The 26,794-nt window shown below is 33.5% G+C and overlaps 1 protein-coding gene across 1 annotated transcript in view; it reads right to left on the bottom strand.

The window, feature by feature from the left end:
* Positions 1–5,499: 5,499 nt before the first annotated feature.
* Positions 5,500–26,794, bottom strand: part of cabcoco1 (ciliary associated calcium binding coiled-coil 1) — a 36,311-nt gene continuing 15,016 nt past the window's right edge. The window contains exons 6-8 of the mRNA XM_056470012.1: positions 21,532–21,645; positions 14,243–14,389; positions 5,500–5,849 (exon numbers count right to left, since the gene is read on the bottom strand). Of these exons, the coding sequence (XP_056325987.1) occupies positions 5,766–5,849; positions 14,243–14,389; positions 21,532–21,645 (345 nt within the window). The 3' untranslated portion in view covers positions 5,500–5,765. The remainder of the gene's footprint in view (positions 5,850–14,242; positions 14,390–21,531; positions 21,646–26,794) is intronic.

Genomic DNA, 26,794 nt, shown 5'->3' with positions numbered 1-26,794 from the left:
TGGTTTATGTGTAGTTTTAGTTTATTATTAGTATTACTATTAATAATAATTATGACTGTAATAATAAGTATGTCTGATCAAAATGTTCCTATTATATACAGTTGAAGTCAGAATTATTAGCCCCCCATTGAATTTAATATTTAAATATTTCCTAAATGATGTTTAACAGAGCAAGGAAATCTTCACAGTATGTCTGATAATATTTTTCCTTCTGGAGAAAGTCTGATTTGTTTTATTTCGGCTAGAATAAAAGCAGTTTTAAATGTTTTAAAAAACATTCTAAGGTCAAAATTATTAGCCCCTTTAAGCTCTATTTTTTCGATTGTCTACAGAACAAACCATCGTTATACAATAACTTGCCTAATTACCCTAACCTGCCTAGTTAACCTAATTAACCAAGTTAAGCCATAAATGTCACTTTAAGCTGTATAGACATATCTTGAAAAACATATGGCAAAATATTATTTACTGTCATCATGGTAAAGAAATCAGTTATTAAAATGGGTTATTAAAACTATTATGTTTAGAAATGTGTTGACTTTTTTTTCTGTCCGTTAAACAGAAATTGGGGAAAAAAAGGGGGGGCTAATAATTATGACTTCAACTGTGTATGTGTATATATATATATATATATATATATATATATATATATATATATATATATATATAGATAGATAGATAGATAGATAGATAGATAGATAGATAGATAGATAGATAGATAGATAGATAGATAGATAGATAGATAGATAGATAGATAGATAGATAGATAGATAGATAGATAGATAGATAGATAGATAACATAATTCCGACATTATGAAATGGAAAGATTTTGGTATTTGTGTGATTGGTTATAATTTTATGTTAATAATATCATTTTACTAAGTATATAAAAACACAACTACTACTACTACTAATAATAATAATATTAATAATATTAATATCTATAATAAGAATATTGGATTATTAGAAATGATGGATGAAAGATAATAATTTAAAAAACATAAATGAATAAAATAAAGTCAAATTGAAAAAAAAAAACTGATTTAAAAAAATAAATCAAACTAAATTGAAAAATAATAATTTATTAAAAATAAATAAATGACATAAAATAAAAATATAAATAAAATAAATATAAATAAAATAAAAAACGAATAAAAAAATAAATCAAACTAAAATGAAAAACAATAATTAAAATAAATAAATAACATAAAATAAAATAGAAATAAAAATAATCAATATAAATAAAATAAAAATAAATTCATAAAAATTTATCAAACTGAACTAAAATGAAAAATAATTTATTAAAAAATAAATAAATAACATAAAATAAAAATATAAATTAAAATAATAAATATAAATTAAATAAAAACAAAAAAATAATCAAACTTAAATGAAAAATAATAACTTATTAACAAATAAATAAATAACATAAAATAGAAATAAAATAAAATAAAATAATAAATATAAATAAAATAAAAACAAATTTATAAAAAAATAAATCAAACTAAACTAAAATTTAAAAAATTATAATTTATTTAAAAAATAAATAACAAAAAATAAAAAATAAATAGAACAAAAATATATAAATAAAATAACAAATAAACAAATTTCTTAAAATAAATCAAACTAAAATGAAAAGTAATTAAATAATCACTGTAAAGTCATTAATCAGTTGAATGTCTGAAAAAATTGCTCAAGTTGAAACAGATAGTTGGTGTATTTAGCAAACACTTTTACACAAAGCAACTCCGTATTACACTTTTACAATATTATAAATTTTTCTCTACATTTTTTGTCAAATAAGAAGCATCATTAAAAAAAAAAAATTAATAAATAAATATATATATATATATATATATATATATATATATATATATATATATATATATATATATATATATATATATATATATATATATACAGAATTTCAAAGTATCTCAAACTGGACATATGAACCTGAACTAAGAAACCACCAGAGGCTCTTTAAAGCCAATGCATGCTTCTTTAGAAAATAGGAAGTGCTCTTTTTTTAATGTGCTCCATTGGCCAGTAGAGGGACTGCTGCTGTCTCTATGAGCTTAAAGGTCATCCAGCTTTTGGCTGAGGAAGGACTATCAATCAGTTTGGAAACAAAAAAAAAAGAGCGGCTCCAAAACAGCACCTCAAACTGTTGAAACATGTTCTCAAGGCATCCCGCGAACGCAGCGTTCTCGCATGTCAACACGGGGGCGGAAAGGCTAATGAAGAGCTAAATCAACAGGCCGTAAAAAACACTGAGACATGCAGGAATAATACTGTAATTTGATATTGCGCTGATTAAATAGACCTGTTTTTCCCTATCAATCACAATCTGTTTAAGTATTAAATGTGAGTTTGAGGCATTTAATAACAGGAATGACATCAACTCAATTAATAATTCATCTATGTAATAGTAATAATAATCTTTGATGTCGTATGTGCACTGTGAAAATGGAAAACAAGAGCAGAGGGTTTACACACACAAAAAAATTATCAGCACTCTCGCTGCGGGTATATTTATAGATGCATGTGGGCTTCTCAAACACAGCGGAAAAGTCACTATTCAGCTTTAATAATACATCACTTTATACACAGCTATTTAGGTTATGCGGCATTGCTGTAGCGCTGGGCTACTTTCAGACAGCCAATGAATTGCTATGCAAACAACTTAGAAGGTCTTGAACTGAGAAATCAACATTCCCTTGATCTTGATATAAAAATAACATCTCTTAAGTTTCAGAACTCAAAAATGTTCAGCCAATATTGAAGCCAAAATGACAAGTTGTGGAATGCGGCACTTCATGATGTAACAGTTTGGCTAAACCCCGCCTCCACAGGTAAAAATCAATGCTTACTTCTAGTACATCACTGCCTGTTTAATTCTACCCACTGATATTTAACTCCACCCACCGATTCACACTTCAGTATCAAAACTCAAAAATGTTCAGCTAATATTGAAGCCAAAACGACGAGTTGTGGAATGCGCCACCTTACGATGTAACAGTTTGGCTAAACCCCGCCTCCACAGGTAAAAATCAATGCTTATTTCTAGTACATCACTGCCTGTTTAATTCTACCCACTGATATTTAACTCCACCCACTGATTCACACTTCAGTATCAAAATTCACAAACGTTCAGCTAATATTGAAGCCAAAACGACGATTTGTGGAATGAGCCACTTTATGATGTAACATTTTGGCTAAACCCCGCCTCCACAGGTAAAAATCAATGCTTACTTCTAGTACATCACTGCCTGTTTAATTCTACCCACTGATATTTAACTCCACACACCGATTCACACTTTAGTTTCAGAACTCAAAAATGTTCAGCTAATATTGAAGCCAAAACAACGAGTTGTGGAATGAGCCACTTTATGATGTAACAGTTTGGCTAAACCCCGCCTCCACAGGTAAAAATCAATGCTTACTTCTAGTACATCACTGCCTGTTTAATTCTACCCACTGATATTTAACTCCACCCACCGATTCACACTTCAGTATCAAAACTCAAAAATGTTCAGCTAATATTGAAGCCAAAACGACGAGTTGTGGAATGCGCCACCTTACGATGTAACAGTTTGGCTAAACCCCGCCTCCACAGGTAAAAATCAATGCTTATTTCTAGTACATCACTGCCTGTTTAATTCTACCCACTGATATTTAACTCCACCCACTGATTCACACTTCAGTATCAAAATTCACAAACGTTCAGCTAATATTGAAGCCAAAACGACGATTTGTGGAATGAGCCACTTTATGATGTAACATTTTGGCTAAACCCCGCCTCCACAGGTAAAAATCAATGCTTACTTCTAGTACATCACTGCCTGTTTAATTCTACCCACTGATATTTAACTCCACCCACCGATTCACACTTTAGTTTCAGAACTCAAAAATGTTCAGCTAATATTGAAGCCAAAACGACGAGTTGAAGAATGAGCCACTTTATGATGTAACAGTTTGGCTAAACCCCGCCTCCACAGTAAAAAATCAATGCTTACTTCTAGTACATCACTGCCTGTTTAATTCTACCCACTGATATTTAACTCCACCCACCGATTCACACTTCAGTTTCAGAACTCACAAATGTTCAGCCAATATTGAAGCCAAAATGACAAGTTGTGGAATGCGGCACTTCATGATGTAACAGTTTGGCTAAACCCCGCCTCCACAGGTAAAAATCAATGTTTACTTCTAGCACATCACTGCCTGTTTAATTCTACCCGCTGATATTTAACTCCACCCACTGATTCACACTTCAGTATCAAAACTCAAAAAACGTTCAGCTAATATTGAAGCCAAAACGACGAGTTGTGGAATGCACCACTTTATGATGTAACAGTTTGGCTAAACCCCGCCTCCACAGCTAAAAATCAATGCTTACTTCTAGTACATCACTGCCTGTTTAATTCTACCCACTGATATTTAACTCCACCCACCGATTCACACTTTAGTTTCAGAACTCAAAAATGTTCAGCTAATATTGAAGCCAAAACAACGAGTTGTGGAATGAGCCACTTTATGATGTAACAGTTTGGCTAAACCCCGCCTCCACAGGTAAAAATCAATGCTTACTTCTAGTACATCACTGCCTGTTTAATTCTACCCACTGATATTTAACTCCACTCACCGATTCACACTTTAGTTTCAGAACTCAAAAATGTTCAGCTAATATTGAAGCCAAAACAACGAGTTGTGGAATGAGCCACTTTATGATGTAACAGTTTGGCTAAACCCCGCCTCCACAGGTAAAAATCAATGCTTACTTCTAGTACATCACTGCCTGTTTAATTCTACCCACTGATATTTAACTCCACCCACCAATTCACACTTCAGTATCAAAACTCAAAAATGTTCAGCTAATATTGAAGCCAAAACAACGAGTTGTGGAATAAGCCATTTTATTATGTAACAGTTTGGCTAAACCCCACCTCCACAGGTAAAAATCAGTGCTTACTAGATTTATATTTAAAATTTATATTTATAATTGAATTTATATTAATATATATTATTATATTATATTTAATATTATATTATATCTAATTATTCATATTATAAGGTTTTTATACTTCTTGTCCCTATTAGATGTATTGTATTATTATCATTATTATTATTATTATCAGTAGTAGTAATAGTAGTGGTAGTAGTAGTAGTAGTAGTAGTAGTAGTAGTATTTACCTTTCTCTGTTTTTCTATGGACATGAACATAGATAATGTGACCAAAAGCTTTCATTATATATATATATATATACTGTTATATAGTTATTTTATCATTTATTTTACCTGTTGGCTGGTTTAAGTTAACAAGTTTAATCCAAGATGTATCAATTTAAGTGAATATCGGTAATTTATTGACTGTCAAGCAAACATTTGCATGCCTAAAACCAAAACAGAACCAAAAATACTTCATTTTTTATTACTGTAAATATCTTCACAAAACTCAGAAAGCAACACAAAGTAAGCATTACAGCCAATCCCTGACCTCTTTAATTAGAAATTAGAAATATGACCCTGCATTTCATATTTATCATCGTGCTAAATAAATCAACATCACCCAACAGTCATTAATTCTGGTTGTTATCATCATCTTACAAACTAATAAATCAGTTTTGCTTAACATGGGAGATAAATTTTCAGCAAACGAAGGGTATTTGGCTGTATAAATCGTGTTCCGTTTTATTTCCGGACCCGTTCTGAATGAATGAATAAATACCGGTGGGAAAAATCCTCTTGGCGTCTCATCAGTGCTATTTGGAAGAGGCTTTTTGAAGTCGCTCTAACCTCGAGATGTAGGTCTCCTCATGAACTCGCAGCTTCTCTGTGAAGTCGGCCTGTTGAACACATAAGAATTTGTACATCCATAAAAATGCCACAACGATGCGGGCTGGAGATTACAGTGAGATGAGTGAATCTCGGGGTGGAGGTCGTATTTCAGCCCCAAAGCAAACAAGAGAGTGGAGATTTTTCTTACACCGTGAAATTTTCACACACATCTGCTTCCTTAATGTTAAAAAAATAATAAAATCTCATTGCTAGAATGCAAAATTGGTGTTATAAATGGCGCAATAGTATTTTGGTTTGTGACCTGTCTCTCTTACAGAGATATGATTGCTTTATTGTAAAGATTATTGTTGGTCATGTCATCCTTTTTATAACAGTAGTGACATTCACATTTGAAAATAAATAAACAGTCAAACAAAGACGTCACAAATAAAAAGGCCAATATTATGTTTAAGAAATTACATTATATATATAAAAATGTACATAATGATCTCTTTATGATTCTCCTTAAATATATTTTGAAACAAATAATATATTAAAAAGGGTGCAGTAGGTAGTGCAGCAAGAAGGTCGCTGGTTCGAGCCTTGGAAAAGTTTTTCCCCCATTAGATGTATTATTAATATTATTGTTTTTTTGTATATATATATATATATATATATATATATATATATATATATATATATATATATATATATATATATATATATATATATATATATATACACACAACAGTTCTGTCTGGTTCTCTAATCTTTTGTATTTTGTAGTGCTTTATTTATACCATAGTAATCTGGTTGTGTTTGCTTTGCTCTGGCTTTTTTGGGGTAAATAATTGTGAAATCCCGATGGCAACAGAGAAATACTGGGAAATCTATCTAGACTGATGCATTTCATGCTGTTCAGCCTTATAATCTTAAAATGTGAGCAAAATTACCGTTTTGTCATCACTTTAGACATTATGCTAGAGAATCATTCAAATACTAGCTCTAAAGTGACATTTGTGAATGAGCAATGGTTTCTGCTGTTCTGACGGTCAGCTGCAGATGTGCATGAATGACGGAAGAAAGTAGTTCCTCTTAAAAAGTAGTTTTTGAGACTCTCTGTATTTGATTTTCTTTTTATATACACGATTATGCCATCAAATTGTTGTATAAACGCAATATCACACTCGTAGCAGTGCGATATGGCTGTGTATTGTCACTGGTGAGACACCAACGCCAACATACGCCTCCCACCAGTGCCGATATACAGCCATATCGCACTGCTATTCATGCGAGATATATATATATTTATATATATTAAAGTTATAATTAAAGTTATTGATTAATTAGTCATTAATTGTATTTGTTTTATTATTGTTTTTATACATTTATTATTTTAATTAATTAATTAATAAATTTTTATAGCCATGAACATACATAATGTCACCAAAAATTCTATCAAAATATGGTATTTTATATTTTATTTTACCGTTAGTTAACATACCGTTTTATGTTAGTTAGTTTTTTTTAAAGTCTGCGTAAACTATTCCAGATTTATATTTAAGATTTTCATTTGCACATCTTTATATCTTTTAATATTTCAGTGTCATTTTTAATAAGCATGTTTTTATTATCATTAATAAATTTATTATCACACTTTAATTTAATTTTTCCTGCCCTGTGCATATCATAAACATTTGAATAATAATAAAGACCTCATTAAAAACATCCACAGAAAACATTACGCAAATGAGAGGACAAATATTAAAATAGTGGCTCTACAATTATAGGGTTGAACTAAATTCTGCTTATTTTCTTGTTGCGTTTGAGATGATATTTTATAAACCTTTTTAAGGCTCCAGATTAATATTTTAGTGTGTGCTTAGTTCACATAGAAAAATGAATCAAAACAAAACAATCCCTCATAAATAAAATCCCCATAAAACATTATAAAAAATGAGAATGCATAATGCTACTAAAAACAGACTTGATTTTTTAAATATGAAATTGCACTTATTGCCCCATGTTGTTTTTATGCTCAAATATTCGTGACATTTGACGTGAAACATTTTGTGTACGCAATGTTCTGGCTTTAAATGAAAATACACAACACATTGTGGCGCTTTGCAGTTCCCCGTGAAGCACAAAGGCATATTGAATGCCTCTTGGTCCACATCTGGAATGGTAATGTTATTGGTAAGGAAGTCATTCTCAGTAATTCCAGCATTTGTAATTTTCAGTGTTTCTACCATATTTGGTATGATGAGATCCACAGAGTCATGACATTCCTGGGAACGTTTGAAACTAGAATAATATTCAAGGGAGGGGAAAAAAGAATAAATATGGATGTACCATAGCAAACACTTCAAACTTAATGTGGATGATATTAAAAATGACTTCATACAGTAAGCTGCCTTGAGCAATACTGCAAACAATTAGCATAGGAAATATACAGTTGAGGTCAGAATTATTAGCCCTCCTGTTTAATTTAACCCCCACTTCCCCAAATTTCTGTTTAACAGAGAAAAGATTTTTCTAAACATAATAGTTTTAATAATTGATTTATATTAACTGGTTTATTTTATCTTTGGCATGATGACAGTACATAATATTTTACTAGATATTTTCAAGAATTCAGCTTAAAGTGACATTTAGCTCTTTTAAATAGGCAAGTTAGGGTAATTAGGAAAGTCATTGAATAACAATGGTTTGTTCTGTAGACAATTGAAAAATTGAAAACCTGACAAAAGTCTTATCGCCTATCCAAGTTTTAGGAACAACCAATAATAACTTGACTTCTAGTTGATCTTTTGGTATCAGAAGTGGCTTAAATTAAAAGGCAAAAGACTGTAGATTATGCTTATTTTACCAAAATAAAATATGATCATGCCTTGATTTTTAATTTTTAATTAGACCAGTAGGGTCTGACTTTGGTTAAATAAAAGTCTTGTTACTTAACAGAAATAATGTACAGTATAGAATATAAAGTCATGGTGCAGTGATTGAGTTAATATTGTGACTCCCATGAGCTTGGAGGACTGCATCTATACATCTCAAATAACTTATTAATAAAGTCATCTGGAATGACAAAGAAAGAGTTCTTGCAGGACTCCCAGAGTTTTTTGAATTCTCATGCTCAATAATGTTCGTGTCTGGTGACTGGGCTGGCCAATCCTGGAGCACCTTGACCTTCTTTGCTTTCAGGAACTTTGATCTGGAGGCTGAAGTATGAGAAGGAGCGCTATCCTGCTGAAGAATTTGCCCTCTTCATCCACTCTGCAGAGCTCTCGCATGCCCCCATACTGAATGTAACCCCAAACTATGATTTTTTCTTTACCAAACTTGACTGATTTCTATGAGAATCTTAGGTCCATGCGAGTTCCAATAGGTCTTTGCAGTATTTGTAATGATTGGGATGCAGTTCAACAGATCAAAATCTACCTTCTGCCACTTTTCCAAACGATCAACTAGAAATCAAGTTATTATTTGTTGCTCTTACTACTGGGATCAACGACAAGACTTTTGCCAGGTGTGTATTGTTTAAGGGGGCTAATAATATTGTGCTTAAAATGTTTTTATTTATTAAGAACTGTTTTTTTATTCTAGCCAAAATAAACAAAAATGACTTTCAATAAAAAGAAAAAAAATGACACAAAATACTGTGAAAATTTCCTTGCTTCATTAAATATCACTTGAGATATATTTTTAAAAAATTCACAGGAGGGCGAATAATTTTGCCTTCAACTGTAAATTACTGAAGCATCAAGGTTTTTACTGAGCATTTGGCATGATGGTCTTATATTAAGCAAAGTGATATGTAACAAACCTTCCTCTGACTTTAAAAAAAGAAGAAAAACCCAGGAGAATTGATGGAAATAGTGTCGTATCACTCAGATGTGAGATGCGCACACACACAAGCCACTGCAAATGGGCTCTCAAATTACAGAGCGTCTGCCATTTGCAATAAAGGCTTGTCACATAGACGACAAAGATCTTCATTGAACATGGCAGGAGAATTGAATGACCCTCATAATCATTAATCCCATCAAAGTGAAAAATTACTTATGTCTTTCTAGCGCACAAGTGTCAAACACACGGCTCGCAAAAATGCTTACAGAGAGATGATTCGATTAAACAATAAACTAAGAAACCACTTGAGTGGGAGTAATGTTTTCATTTTTGGGTGAACCATGATTTTTTAAGATTTCCCAAATTTGTCTCAGATGACCAAATTTTGGCTGAAATCCCACAGTGTGAGCAGGGCTTTAGAGTGGCCTTTTATTGTGTCCAGCCTAAGGCACACCTGTGCAATAATCATGCTGTCTAATTAAACAATAAACTAATAAATCACGTGAGGGGAACTAAATGGGACCATTTTCATTTTTGAGTGAACCATGACTTTTGTTTGAAATGCACCAGACATTTGTATACAGAAAAAACCCTAGAATATTTGAGTTTTTATATGAGTTTTTCGTAATGTTTGCAAAACCATGAAGAAAATGCTATTGTAATATTCAAGTTTTTTCATATACAAATGTTTAACAGGTAAATAACAGCTCAGAAAGCAATCAGAATCTGGTGTGACCACCATTTGCCTCACGCAGTGCAATGCATCTCGTTTCGTGTATTTCGAGTATTTTCCCAAATAGCAATGTAACTCACGGCTGAACTACCATAGTACAGTAAGATGCATTGTTTGAAATATGAACGATGTAGTGATGTGTTTTCCAAAACTGTAGGTGCTCTGTTACAGATCGTTTGAACTACTACATTAGTTATAACGTAAAATGTCTATAATGACATTCTAAAAGAGATGGAGTATTCTATTGCAAACATTATTGAGACTATTTCATATTCTAATCTTACACATAGGCTAATCTCATAGATATAAGATATATAGTCAATTAAAGATTTAAAAATTCATTGTATTTATCTGTTGCCTATAATTACAGTTATTATTATTATTATTATTATTATTATTATTAATATTATTATTATTAACAATAATAATAATAATAATAGGGCGACGCAGTGGCGCAGTAGGTAGTGCCTCGGCTGGGTCAGTTGGCGTTTCTGTTTTGAGTTTGCATGTTTTCCCTGCGTTCCCGTGGGTTTCCTCCGGGTGCTCCAGTTTCCCCCACTGTCCAAAGACATGCAGTACAGGTGTATGAGTGTATGGATGTTCCCAGAGATGGGTTGTGGCTGGAAGGGCATCCGCTGCATAAAATCGTGCTGGATAAGTTGGCGGTTCATTCCGCTGTGGCGACCCTGGATTAATAAAGGGACTAAGCCAAAAAGAAAATAAATTAATGAATAATAATAATAATAATAATAATAATAATAATAATAATAATAATAATAAAGTAGGCTATTGTTGTTGTTTTTTGACACATTTAAACCACTGGGAAACTTTGCAGAATATTCAGTATGTCATATACTCTGACATGTCATAAAACATTTTGCTGCTTGTTCAAACTAAAATGAGCTGAAACCACTCAGTTCTTGAGACTTTTTTGGGACAACTTAGTTGTTTTCTGTTTAAACACTTTGTGTTATGTTAACTTAATCAATTCATGTTGGGACAACATTAATGAATTGTGTGGAACCCAGCATTTTTTACAGTGTACAGTACAGATAATATCACAAGTTTTGGAGATATAACAAAGATTTCTGCTTGTAAACCATAGGTCACCTTTAGCTTTCTCATGACTGTCACCATGACTTTGTTCCAAATTGCATATGCAATGCAATTTGCAATGCAATGCAATGATTTTGAAATGGACTGTAAAGGGAGCGCAATTGTCAATTTAAAGATGGCTAAAACTGAACAGTAAAAAAATACTTTACAAGTATTAAATTACTTTGGAAACCAATTACATAAAAGAGAGATGGCTTTTTTTGATTTTTGGGAGATTTTTTTTATGTTGTTGAAATGTTTGAACGGAGTAGGGCTTAGGGGAAATAATAGAACACAGACAGGAACTATCCTTCTAACTACAGCTCTAGAGGCGTAGTTGCAGCCGCTGAGGTTTGTTATGCAGTTTACTAATGTTGGTTGGAATGATGGATTTAGGTAACAACAAATTACTGAACTATGTTTGTAACAATGGAACTTTTGACCTTAGTTGGCTAACAATGGTTTTCAGAAACACCCCCCAGGTTGAATGTTAGTTTCAACTCTTGAATGGCCATGCGAAGTTGCTGGATATTGGCTGAAACTGGAACACGCTGTTGCATACGTTGGAGTCAACCAAATCGTGGCTGAAACTACACAGTGAGCAGGGGTTTAGAGTGGCCTTTTATGGTGTCCAGCCTAAAGCACACCTGCGCAATAATCATGCTGTTTAATTAGCATCTTGACCACCTGTGTGGTGGATGGATTATCTTGGCAAAGGAGAAGTGCTCACTAACACAGATTTAGACAAATGTGTGAGCAATATATGAGAGAAATAGGCCTTTTGTGTACATAGAAAAAGTTTTAGATCTTTGAGCTTATGACAATTGAAAGCAAAAACAAAAGTGTGGCCTTTATTTTTTAGTTAAATGTAGTTCTATAAGTGGTTAACTCCACTGTGTGCTTCCTATGTCACTATGAAGGAGCGGAATTGTCAATTTGAAGATCGCTAAAACTGAACTGTAAAAAAACTTTGAAAACAAATTACACATTAGAGAGATGGCTTTAAGTTTTTTTATGATGTAGGAACGTTTAAAAGAAATAGGAATAGGGCAAAGGGGGAATAACTTGCAATAGGACACACCCAGGAACTATCCAACTACAGCTGTAGAGGCACAGTTGCAACCACAGAAGTTTGTGACGTAGTTTATTAATGTGGGTTGGAACAATGGATTCGGGAAAACACTAAATTGTGACCTTAGTGACCTTAGTTTGCTAACGATGGTTTTTAAAAACACCTCCAAGGTAAAATGTTGGTTTCTCCTCTCCAATGGCCATGCGAAGTTGCTGGATATTGGCTGAAACTGGAACACACTGTTGCATAAACCAAACCATGGCTGAAATTGCACAGTGAGCAGCATTTTACAGTGGCCTTTTAAGATGTCCAGCCTAAGGCACACATGTGCAATAATCATGCTGTTTAATTAGCATCTTGACCACCTGTGAGGTGGATGGATTATCTTGGCAAAGGAGAAGTGCTCACTAACACAGATTTAGACAAATGTGTGAGCAATATATGAGAGAAATAGGCCTTTTGTGTTTATAGAAAAAGTTTTAGATCTTTGAGCTTATGAAAAATAGAAGCATAAACAAAAGTGTGGCCTTTATTTTTTAGTTAAATGTAGTTCTATAGGTGGTTAACTCCCCTGGATTCGGGAAAACACTAAATTATGACCTTAGTGACCTTAGTTTGCTAACGATGGTTTTTAGAAACACCTCCAAGGTAAAATGTTGATTTCTCCTCTCCAATGGCCATGCGAAGTTGCTGGATATTGGCTTAAACTGGAACACACTGTTGTATAAACCAAACCGTGGCTGAAATTACAGTGAGCAGCATTTTACAGTGGCCTTTTAAGGTGTCCAGCCTAAGGCACACATATGCAATAATCATGCTGTTTAATTATCATCTTGACCACCTGTGAGGTGGATGGATTATTTCGGCAAAGGAGAAGTTCTCACTAACACAGGTTTAAATTATTTGAGAGAAAAAGGAAGATTGAAAAAAAGGTAAGATCTTTAAGCTTATGAAAAATGGAAGCAAAAACAAAAGTGTTGCATTTATATTTTAGTTGAGTGTAGCTCCATAAGGGGTTATCTCCACTGTGTGCTTTCTATGTCAGACAAAATGCCAAACAAATGGCATGTCTATCAAACTCCTAATGCGTTTAGTTGTGACCAAACTCCTTGATTTAATGTGTGAATTGGCCTAAAATGAGTTTGACACCCCTGTTTCAACCCCTTGGCTTCAGGTCTTTACGGCAACCTTTTGCCATCTGATACCTGATGTAAAAATGTCATAGAAACGACACAATTTTACAATCCGCCTGCTTGTTTTGTGCTTTCACGGTAATTCAATTCTACCTTAAGTCTACCGTAAAATTAATCATGATTTCTGCCAGCAGCTGTCTAATGTCTTTTACGTTATGCAGAGAATACCAGCCATATTAAGCAGGAGATTGTTATTCACGTTTTCAATATTGGATTCTTTCTTTTCTTGGCATAATCACACTGTGGGTGGAGGTTTGTGGGAAGAATATGAGCGGAACTATGATATTTTCAGAAACACTGTTCTGAAACGTAGACTGTTATTCGTTTTTTTGCCTTTTAAGATGTTTTATTAATGCTATCTGAGATATTCCTGCCTTCCAGCTATGAATGTTATTCTTGTGGAAACTGAAAGACTCAAGCGAATGAAAAATATTTGCGTTTGTGTGTTGGATGTAATCAGCATGTTGTTTTTTATAAACAGTGTGTTATGTAAGGCTACTGGGAAGGTTTGTTATTTACCTGTAGTTTTGCTAGCATCTCCTGGGTCATTTCCCCCAGCGCCTCTCGAACATCTTCCACACTGAAGCCCTCGTGGTTCCCAGCACTTTCTTCCAGCTCAGCTTTTTCTGGTTCTTTTACGTTTTCCTCGTGCGATTCCGGCGAGCCCTGCAATCATGAAAAAAAAACAGTTCAAGCATGAATGAAAATCAAGCAACTTTTTAAATATAGTTTCATTATTGTGCAGATAAGAGCATCAGAAAGATTTTTAAAATTATCCCATTACGGTTAGTTAATACTAAAATAATGTTGATATTAGAAGTAAAATAAGCATCAACATACTAATAATATTCTAATGTATATATAAAAATATGTTAAATATACTATAAAATACTTCTAAAAATATAGTCAATTATAATAAACATATACTATGTTATAAACAATAATATATAATTATAAAAATAAAAAAGAAGAAAAATAATACAAATAAGAATTCAAATATATTATATATTTAAATATATATAAATATATATATGGTGCAGTGGGTAGCACGATCGCAGCAAGAAGGTCACTGGTTAGAGCCTCATCTTGATCAGTTGGCATTTCTGTGTAGAGTTTGCATGTTCTCCTCGTGTTCATGTGGGTTTCCTCCGGGTGCTCCGGTTTCCCCCACAAGTCCAAAGACATGCGGTACAGGTGAATTGGGTAGGCTAAATTGTCCGTAGTGTGTGTGTGAATGAATGTGTATGGATGTTTCCCATGGGTTGCAACTGGAAGGGCATCTGCTACGTAAAACGTTTGCTGGATAAGTTGGCAGTTCATTCCGCTGTGGCCATCCCAGATAATAAAGGGACGAAAAAAAATGAATGAATGAATAAACATGTATATACAGTTGAAGTCAGAATTATTAGCCCCCCTGTTTATTTTTTTTATATATATATATATATTTGTGTGGAGTTTGCATGTTCTCCCCGTGTTCATGTGGGTTTCTGCTAGGTGCTCCGGTTTCCCCCACAAGTCCAAAGACATGTAGTATAAGTGAATTAGGAACGCTAAATTGTCCGTAGTGTATGTGTGTGAATAAGAGTGTATGGGTGTTTCCCAGTGATGAGTTGCAGCTAGAACCGCCAACTTATCAATATGCTGGATAAGTTGGCGGTTCATTCCACTGTGGCAACCCCAGATTAATTAATGGACTAAGCCGAAAAGAAAATTAATGAATGAATACATACAGTTGAAGACAGAATTATTAGCTCCCCTGTTTATTTTTTCCCCGTTTTTATTTGTTTAACGGAGAGAAGATTTTTTTTTTCAACAATTCTAATCATAATAGTTTTAATAACTCATTTCTAATAACTGATTTATTTTACCTTTGCCATGACACAGTAAATAATATTTGACTAGATATTTTTCAAGACACTTCTATAGAGCTTAAAGTGACATTTAAAGGCTTAACTTGGTTAATTAGGTTAACTAGGCAGGTTAGGGTAATTAGGCAAGTTATTGTATAATGATGGTTTGTTCTGTACTATCTAAACAAAATTAGCTTAAAGGGGCTAATAATTTTGGCCTTAAAATGGTTTTTAAAAAAATTAAAAACTGCTTTTATTTAAGCTGAAATAAAACAAATGAGGCTTTCTCCAGAAGAAAAGATATTATCAGACATACTGTGAAAATTTTCATCATTGTTGTTATAAGGTTGTAATCTTTATTAATACACCTATTTAAAAAAAATGTTATTATTTATACTACGTTATTTTATTTTCCTGTTATCAACAAATAATCCTTTAAAAAACACTGGGCTAAACTATCCTTTTAAACACATTCTCCAATTTTTCTGCTCATAAATTCTGATGGCAAAACCGGGTTAATGAATATACACAAAATTAATGAGTGCGATGAAAACCAAAACAGATAAAACCGCTTGTGGAATCTTGGTTTTGACATGAATTGAAAATATACGGCGTAGCTTGAGTCATTAAAAAACAAGCCTGTTAGCTATTGGCATTAAAAGCTGAAGCTGCTGTGATTTATTTTTTGCTTAGCTTTTAATGTAACATTACAGCAAAGAAATAATGAGGAAATTTACGGAGCGTTGATGTGGGAAGCCAGAATGAAGTATTTTCCCAGTAAATCATAAGCAGTGGCGCAGCGCCTACATGTGGTCATTATGTGAACAGCACACATGCAGGATAAAACACGCACTGTATTTTAACGGCATTCTGCAGCACAAGACTTAAAAAAACAAGGGTATATATAAAGATTCCATATATTTTAAGACCTCATTGCCACTTTAGGTATCAACCGGTAACATTGGTGACATTTTACCTTCATAACAGGTTTATTCAACTTAATAAATACAATTTTAACTACTAATAACTTAATAACTACTTAATGACTACTATTTTAACCTAAAAATGTTAACGACATTTTCACTTAATATAACCAGTACATTTACTAAATACTGAAACATCATATATATGATGAATACAAATTTGCTAACGCGACACGATGGCTCAGTGGTTGCTCAGGTTGGTCACTGTTGCCACACAGCAAAAAGGTCGCTGGTTTGAGTCCCAGCTGGGCCGGTTGGCATTTCTGTGTGGAGTTTGCATGTTGTATTGGTGTGGGTTTCCTCCGGGTGCTCCGGTTTCCCCTACAGATGCGGTATAGGTGAATTGAATAAACTAAATTGGCCGTAGTGTTATTTGCAGATTAAATGCTGGCAAACTTTATCCTACAACTAGACATTGTATAATCAAAAATTATATATATATATATATATATATATATATATATATATATATATATATATATATATATATATATATATATATATATATATATATATATATATATATATATAATGCCATGTAAAATAGCATTTAAAACATTTTAATACTTTTTAAATTCCTTAGAAATGATTATCAAAATGATTAGCCAATTTGAATTCTTTTAAAAATATTTCCCAAGTGTTGACAAAAACAAAAAATATATTTTTCCACACATAAATTCTTTTGTACGTGTCATGATGACAGTGCATAATATTTTACTTGCTATTTTGCAAGATACTAATATTCAGCTTTTTGAAGGCTTAACTATATTAATTGGGTTAAATAGACGGGTAATTAGCATAATCACTGGACAACAGTGTTTGTCAAAAAAAAAAATTCCTAAGGGGTTTTATTGACGTTTAAAAACTGATTTAGTTCTAGCTGTGTATGTGTTTGTAATTTATAGCATATACAGTTACACTAGTATTAATTAATGCAATTGCACCACATCATATCACTGATTTACTAATCATTTTAATAATTATAGTACTTTTTTTATTCATTTTTTAAAAAATGATCATAAGGTCTAGTTTTACTTGTTATTTTGCAAGACACTTATTTTCATTTTAAAGGCTTAATTATGTTAATTTATTAAAATATATGATATATTTATTCATTTTATTAAAAAAAAACAATAAAATATGGAAGTAACCTTTACTGTTTTTACTGTACCCTCTAATTACACAGAAAAAAAAAAAATCGGTATGTACTCTGACAGGATTTGTGTCTAGATTTGCTGTGGAAAATGACTACAGATTGTTTTAATGATTAATTATTAAACATTAAATACATGACATGGAAAGCAAATTACACGCTACAACCACATTCTCACCCTGTTATTTACTTGTTTGTTTTACTTTAGTTCTTGTTTGTTTGTTTGTTTGTTTTATTTACTTGTTGGTTTTGTTTTTTGTCGTACCTGCTTTCTGGGACCGTTCTTTATCAGACTCGAACCCCGTCACCACGGTCATTTCTCTGCATCTCAAATCCTCTGTCATACGTGATGAACCACTGAACAAACTGGTAACAGCAGAAAAACTGTCCACATGGAAGTAATTGGTCAGCTGGTAAGGAACGGCATCTGCCTGCCCAGTAGCGTTTGTTAGAAGATAAAATGAAGCCATACGTTCCTCTGGCTACATAATTCACGATCTCAAGAAATGTACATAGGGCTACATTTTCAGTATGAGCCTATGTTGCAATGATTACATCTTTAATCAAACTTTAAACAATTTTAATATGAACATATGAGTAAAATATAGAATGCTATGCGTTTACCTGTAAGAGAAATCTGCAGTATCAACAGAAAAGTTTGATATTACATCATGACAGGGGTCTGTTCTTCGTAGCTCACTTAAATGATCTAAGATGATTTGGCAGATCCTGGATCTTTTAATCTTGATACCTTTTTTGGAAATTTGGTTCTTCAAACAAGTTCATGAATCAGATTAAAATTTCTGGATAAACTGATCTGAGATCGCTGCGTGTGTTGTGAAGGACAAATCTATCGATCCTCGAAATCATGATCAGCAATGCAACGATTGGCTGACGGCACAGCAGCGTAAGGACATCATCTGATTAATATTCAATTATCCATGTGAGCTAAATGACATAAAATTCGTAGTAAACTCTTTGTTAAATATGATACACAATAACTTTTCACCTGGGCTGCATGCTTTAACCTTTCATGTGTCAAGAGTATTTAGCAATTTATTTAGTTTTACAGTTAGAGAGGATTTTCTTTATTATAGTAGCCATAGTAGTATTAGAATCAGAATCAGAATCAGAAAGAGCTTTATTGCCAGGTATGTTCACACATACAAGGAATTTGTTTTCGTGACAGAGCTTCTACAGTGCAACAGGATTACAGAGACAGGACAAAAAACAGATAATAAATATATTTAAAAAACAAAAATAGAAGTAGTGAGTGCAAATAAACAGATTGACAAGTGTATGTACATGTTTATTACTATATACAACGTTATATGTGCAGCTGTTATGTGCAAATTGGCATGTAAAGTGTGTTGTTAAATAAGTGTATATGTGTATAGAAGTGTATAGCAAGTAGTGATGTTGGTTCCACAATTGTTATCATCAATTATTATTATCATCAATTATTATTGTAGCCGGTTGTGAAGCATCAAATCGCCATTATATTAACTGTCAAGACATGTTCATGACTGCATAAATGTATTATTTCTTTTTAAAAAAGTCACATATTGTGCATGTCTATTATACAAATTGTACTAAAGCGATCTAAAAAGTTCTCGTTAAACCACCAGGTGGCAGTCTTTGTACTTTTATTTCGGAGTGCAGATTGCATAAGTTTTGTTAATATATATAATTTAACGTACATACTTTCAGTATTATCTTTGCTTGAACTGACCCGATCTAATCCTGTTTATATGAAATGAGCCTGCTCCCTAGCAGGTTTGAGCTACCAGAACTGTTGCTATGACAACAACTCTCAGATCAGTTTTGAAGAACGAAACGATCCTGGATAATGTCAAATCGTCAATAACCAAATCCAGCTAATTGAGTAATCCACGTACGAAGAAGGGACCCCTGGTTGATGAAAATCACAACTTTTTCCTTTGCAATAACATGGATTGCTGAACTGCCCAACAGGGTCACTTTTGATTTTCATTACCATTTAGAAGCTGGGAAACTACAAAATTATATGTTGACATATACATTCCCCTTTATATAACTTTTATGACATCATTCATTTTCAATAATCTCTTCCAGAGATGGAAATCCCTGATTTTTTCCTGACTCCAACTGGAAACGTTGGATACATACATCTCCTTAAAGGTGAAGTGTCTCAGACATTTTTACACACAGTATTTATACTAGAATGCGCTCAACAAATAAATCATTAAAATACATGAATGCAGAAATAGACGCAAAAGAAATTCCCAGCAGGACTGAAAAGCAAAAATGCACAGATAGAGCTGTGATGTAATCCTCCAGCTATAATATATGATTCCCTATCTTCTCCAGCTGTACAGTGCAGTGTCTGCTAAGGAAAAGTGTTAGTCATACTTGGAAGCAGATTTCTGTTTCGTCTGAAAATGAGAAACATGTGAAAGGCATCTTTTCTGGAAGGGTAATTCCAAGCTAAGTCTGAACCACAAAAATAATACAACAGTTTACAGTGAGCCAAAGACACTAGAGGAGTTTTAGATAGCTCTGTCATTATTACAGGAAGAGTGGACAGAAAAAAATAATTATGTGTGGCTATAAGTCACTTTCCAAAACCTTTGCTTTCAATGTTCCTCGCCGGTGGAAGGACTGTCCCATTCCCACACAGACTGCTAATTCGCTAGAATCATTCAAACGACAACTAAATCACCTCATGCAATGTAGGCTCATTCTGAAAACGTAGCCTTGTATACATTTCTGGAGATCATGAATTATGTGGCTAGCAGCTGACCGCTTACCTCCGTATTCACATCTTTCCAGCTGTTTCCAGTTTGTTTAGTGGATCGCAGGGTACATCAGCGGATTTGAGATGCAGAGAGGAGTTGACCATGACGACGGGGCTCGAATCTGACGAAAAATGGTTCACAAAGCAGATAAGATAAAAACAGAAGCCAAAAAAAAAAATTAACAAGTAAATAACAGGCTGAAAAACATGGTAAAAATCAGGCGAGGGCTTTTCTTTTTCTGGATTTCTTTTCAAAACACTGTTGGTTGGGTTTAAGGAAGTGGGAGTGCGCTGGTCAGTCTGTGCTTTTGAAAACACTATTGGTTGGTTTTAGGAGAGGGGGTGGGTGGGGAATTGGTTGGTCAATCAGTCAATTGACAGTGGCCTCTCCTAGATTTACGCGAGAAGAGCAGGCGTGAATGGCACTATGCGAGAGAATTTTGAGATCTGAAAAAGCATACACAGCGGCCTCTGGTGGATTCGTGAAAACAAAAACTGGAAAAAACACAGCTCCAGGGACATATTTGTCGCTCTTCATACATGTACATATGGCTACGTTTTCAGAATGAGCCTGGGTTGACCGCATGACAACTTCAAAATATTATGCATTTCTGAGTGTGAGTGGGCTTGACAAACCACCTGTTGACAACACACTTTTTTATCTCTGACACTTTAACTAACACCTGCGCCAGTTTTGAACATTTGCACCAGACACTTTCTTACAATCAATCCATATCTGGGGCCAAAAAAACGTTCCAAAAAACATGGATTATGAAGTGTGCTTCACACAGGTGAGTGGGCTTGACAAACCACCTGTAGAAACACTGTCTCTCTCAAGTGAAAATAAAAACAGCCCCCCTCTAACTCTAGCACTTACTTGTCTGAGCACTAACAGTTCACTTGTATAATTAGCACTTCTTGTGTGTATTGCCTCTTGTTGTTGAATCACTGAATGCCTCCTCAATTGTAAATCATATTGCATAAAAGCTGCTACACGTCTTCTAATTGACAAAATGTAAATATAAAAAAAAAAAAAAACTATTTACCTGCTCAGGTGTTTGCACACATGGGGGAGCCATGTAATGGAAGTAGAGATCTGCAGGAAAGCCCTCTTCTAAAGGGGCGGCAAATTCAGCCGGGTTGATTACCTCAATGCATTTCTGAAACAAAACACCTGACATTTTAAAAGCCTGTTAAAAAAATCCCATACAGGATTTTTTTTTAACTGCAACATTAACTAGGACAAGGTTATTGAGACTTTTTATCTAAGAATTTTTAATTATCATGCAGTTGTGATTTTATTTCCCAGACTTATGAATTTATATCAAGCAGTTGAGACTTTATATCTCAGAATTTTGTGATATAAAGTCAGAATTCTCACTTTATAACTCAGAATTATGACTTTACTTCTCAGAATTCAACTTTATTAAAAAAAAAACACCCAACATTTTCAAGAATTCACACTTAGATCATGATTTATGCATAGAATGTTTGGCATACTGTCCCAGGAGAGAGCCCTGACCTCAAGGAATCCTTTAGTTATAGAAAGCAAATGAGGATTTATATAGTGACTTGGAATCCTTTGATTGGAGGATCGTGATTGGCTAATGTGGCCAGCTGAGTCAATCATGAGCACGTGCTCCTCTCGAAATTAGTTTATTATTAAACTTCATTTAAAAGCCAATTAAAAATCTTGTAGATGATTATTTACTGCAACATTAACTAAGACAGTGTTCTTCATTCATTCATTCATTTTCTTTCGGCTTAGTCCTTTATTTATCAGAGGTTACCACAGTGGAATGAACCACCAACTATTCCAGCATATGTTTTACACAGTGGATGCCCTTCCAGCCACAACCCATTACTAGGAAACACCCATACACACTCATTTACGTACATATACTATGGCCAATTTAGTTTATAAAATTCCCTTATAGCGCATGTCTTGCAACTGTGGGGGAACAGGAGTTAAGACCTCTTAAACTAAGACCAAGTCAAGGCCAAAACCAGACTAAAGTATGCAGGAACTTCCAGTTCACACAAACTTTTGCAAAATGTAAAATACATTGCTATGTGTATATTTTGTTGCACATTTCACATAACAAATCCACAAGAGGGCACTGTCTACGTTTTTGCAAATGAGAAATTTGTTACTTAGGGTATGTTCAGTTGTTTGTTTCGGATATACATCTACAAGAAGGTTGGGTTTGTTGTACATAGCACCTAGTGAACCACTGACATGTGCCCTTCTCAACCCAAATCAATGTTTTTTTTCAAAAACAAACATAAAAGAAAAATGAACTGCAACTACATAGTTTTACCTTGATTTTGCATTGCTTTTATTTCTTTTGTGAAACCGAGTGGAAACAAACCCGATTACTCTGCATCACAAGTACAACACTGTATAATGTGTTACCAAGCAAATTGACCAAGCCAGAAAAAAATTTCATATTGGCCAAACATATTAGATCACAAATCATAGACCGCATTAAGTTGTTTTGTGATATTTATGTGGTGTTGTGTATAGACTGCACAAAATAATCCGTTATTTGTCAATAATATGTCCTGTAAATATCATCAGTGTAAAAAGAAACAATTGGTGACTGCCGTGATGTTAATTTTACCTAGAAACTGCAGTCAAATGTGTGTAAAGTACATTTTTGGGTTTCACTGGGAGTCTGAAGCACACTGTATTTCCAATGAGCCTGTGTTGAATTATATGCCAATGCTGGAAAACTTTTTTCAGAAGAAGATATTTAAGCATGAAATTCTGGAAGCTAGATTAAAATTTAGCAGGATCTATCAGGTTGAGAAAAAAATCATCCTAAAATGATTGCAGATACAGTAAAAAGTGCAAATCCTCTGAAGTGAGTAGCTACTCTCTTTCAAACAAAAACAGGCAGTAACGTTTAGTTTATATCACAGCTCTGCCAGTCAGCTAAAGCGCGTCTGACTCATGACAGCCACAGTCTATAATAGCAGTGCAAAGTCTGCCGAATCATTTAAAATACAGCATTCAGTGAATGGGCTCTGTGCATATCATCCACTCTGTGCTGTCATGTTTTCAGGGCTAGAGTAGTGGCAGTTTGTGTGACATTATCATGAATCCAGACTTTATTCACCCCAATGGAAAGCATATTTACACTGCCTGAATCGTTTATGCCTTATATAGCACACTATCTACTCAAGTAACTGATCCTAAAAACCTGAAACTATTGATAGCCATTAAAAAAATCACCAGGGACCACAGATTCAGCTCAAAATCGTATTTAAAGGTGCTGTATGGAATACAGTTTTTGACGCTTCTAAAGCATAAAAATACTATAATATGTTTGCAGATATTTAAAAAAACAAGCTAAGTGAATATAAATGTTTATCTTAAAAACAATGCTAAAGTCAGATATTCTGCTTTGAAAATGTGTGTTACGCGCAGGAACGTCTGTCTTTGTTTTGGTTCTTTTAACTCGCCCAATGCTAGTTTAACCAATTATATTTTAGCACCCTGGGTTGCCTTCGTGGAAAACTGTGTATTTCATTCATTCAGTCAGGAAGGCTCTCAAAGTGTGCATCTGAAACTGAAATGCGACCTCGGGTGGACAGTAGCAGAATCTGAAATGAGACGCAGATTCAGAGTTTGACATGAGGGGGTTATTAGTTAGCAAATAATATAAATATTAGGTTACATTGTAACCCTGTGTCCAAACAACACGCTACGTGATGAGATTTGCAGTGATGAGTAGACCCATACAGAATCAGCGCACGCAGAATTTCGCAGATTTTTAGCCCATCATTGATTTTGTTATTTACTTGTGTGTTTACTTAAATGTGTGTAAATTTATATTTATTCAGTTTTTAAATTAATTTCAGTCATTTTATTGACTAATATGAAAATATTTATATGATTTATTTACAATATAGTTTATAAAGTAATATTTTCTGTCTTTTAGTAGATATTTTATATGAGAGACTTGCTTTGTTTACCAAATAAAGTGGATCTAATTGGATTTGCATTGTAAACATTAAATCAAATTTAAAAAGGTATTACTTTTTATTTCATATATTAAGGTTTTAGTTATGATACTCCCAAAATCATTCCGCATAAATCCGCAGATTTTTAACAACATTCTGCATAGAAATAGCAAAAAATGTCCGCAGATTCCGTCTGGCCCTAGTGATAAGCACCGGCATCCGTTTGCACCAGACGAAACATGACAGACGTTTAAATACAGCCATTCAGAAGCACAGAATAGTGCACTCACTGCACTCTAATGAAATGGTAAGGTTTAATTTAATTAATACATATTAAAAGTCTTAAAGTTCGATTTCAAAGGGTTTATTTTATTTTCAAGATCTCAGGTGAACTATCTGCTGCTGCTTTCAGTAGTATGGCAATAAATGTCATTTAAAATGGCATCCAAACATTTATTACTGAATAAACCATGAGGTGTACCTGAGGTTATCATTGCCAGCTTTGTTGTTCAGCTGCAAGAAATAAAATCGGTTTCTAAAATATAAATTTCAGGTGTTGGTTATAACAAAAACTGCTTTTAATATGAAAAATTTTCCATCGCGTGCCGTTGCTTTTATTTAGAACACGGTTTAAATCGGCCTTAAATAAGCCTTTAGGCTAGACTGTCAGGAACACTGCTGTTGGTGTCATCGATCTGGCAACCTGCACTTGCGTTTGTTTTGAACCACGTGTGCAATACCTAGTTCAACCACTGGGTGTTACACTTACATAGTGCACCTTTAAAGTTCTACTGAAGAACAAAAGATACCTATATTTTGCATGACATGAATCAACATTAATCTTTTATTTCTGGGCGAACTATCCCTTTAAGACTAACATATTGATTCCAACAACCAAAAATTTTTATATTTTCTTTAAATAGCACCGAGATTATTATTAGAATAGTGGAATAAGAAGGAAAAATAAACACAAACCGTTAACATTTTACACTTAGATGGTCATTATCTCAGAATAAATCCAATATTCCAGACAGCACTGAATTTACTGTCTTAATTCTGTGTGGTGTATCTGCATTAACAGCTGGGTCAAATTTTCAACCGTTTTACTGTTCATTTGGCATGAGGCCCTTCACCCGGAATCCAAAAAACTGGTACGCCGACAAAAACAAAGAGCTTTGCGGTTTGTTTAGTGAACATAATTACACTGCCCGATTGAGACAAGGGTGTAGAACAATGCTCTTTCATTACTGCACTGCTTAATGACATGATTCATGCGCGTTCCGTCTCAAGCAATAAACAAATTAACGTCAACAGTATCATTTTAATAGGAGTAAAAATAGAATGCCCGCTGCAGTTCATTGTCCTGTTTTGCAATTGTGTTATTCCTAAAACATCTTGATTCAATAAAGCGGCTCCAATTCGAAGGGGGGAAACAAGTACATTAATATTCAAAATGTGCTTTGAAGTCCTTTTCAAAACAAATAAAAAATGGTTCTGTTACATGGTGCCATTATATCGGTGACCCAGATTCTGTTTTTGATGTTCACTGTATGCAGCTTTCATTATTTGTGTTCCATGGCATAATAAAGCCCCATTCAGATGCTAAACAAATCTGCGCAATGATATTTGAGGTAATCTTGTCTTCCCATTTTAGAGATCTCAGATACGCTGATGCAAAGCAGAAATGTTGATGTAATTGGAATTAAATTATTGGTTATATTCCTCCGGCTTGACATTTCGAATATGTACTCAGAGCACGATCATTATGTGTTAATTATGGATGAGAAAATCAGACGGGAGGGAGATTTTCCGCTCAAGCTAAAATTTAAAGGGAGAGAGAGATGGCAACCCATGTAACTCATGTGCTAGCCATTAGCCCAATGAAGACATCCAGTGGCATGGAAGAAGGTTTATTGTGTGTAAAGTTTTTACTTGTGCTTTAAATGTGCCATTATTACACTTTAATTATTAGATTATGAGTATATTAAATGATAATATTAAAATAATACATGATTTAATAATAATAATACATATTAATAAAAACAAAGATGTGCTTCTCCAATTAGTTCAGTCTGGTTTTGTAATGTGATAATGCTCAATTATAGGTTAGTAAAAATAAACATTTATCTTTTAGCCCAATGAAGAAATCCAGTGGCATGGAGGAAGGTTTATAGTGTGCTAAGTTTTTTACTTGTGCTTTAAATGTGCAACTTTTTAAAAAGGTAAATCATTAATTTTGTTTATGTACTCAGTTTTATTTAGTCTAGTAACTTATATTTACATCAAAAAGCACTTTAATTATTAGATTATAAGTATGTTAAATGACAATATTAAAATAAT

The sequence above is a fragment of the Danio aesculapii genome, chromosome 12, assembly GCF_903798145.1.
Source record: "Danio aesculapii chromosome 12, fDanAes4.1, whole genome shotgun sequence".
Taxonomy (NCBI): domain Eukaryota; kingdom Metazoa; phylum Chordata; class Actinopteri; order Cypriniformes; family Danionidae; genus Danio; species Danio aesculapii.
The sequence above is the reverse complement of the archived record's forward strand: the minus strand, read 5'-3'. Positions and strand labels throughout refer to the sequence as shown.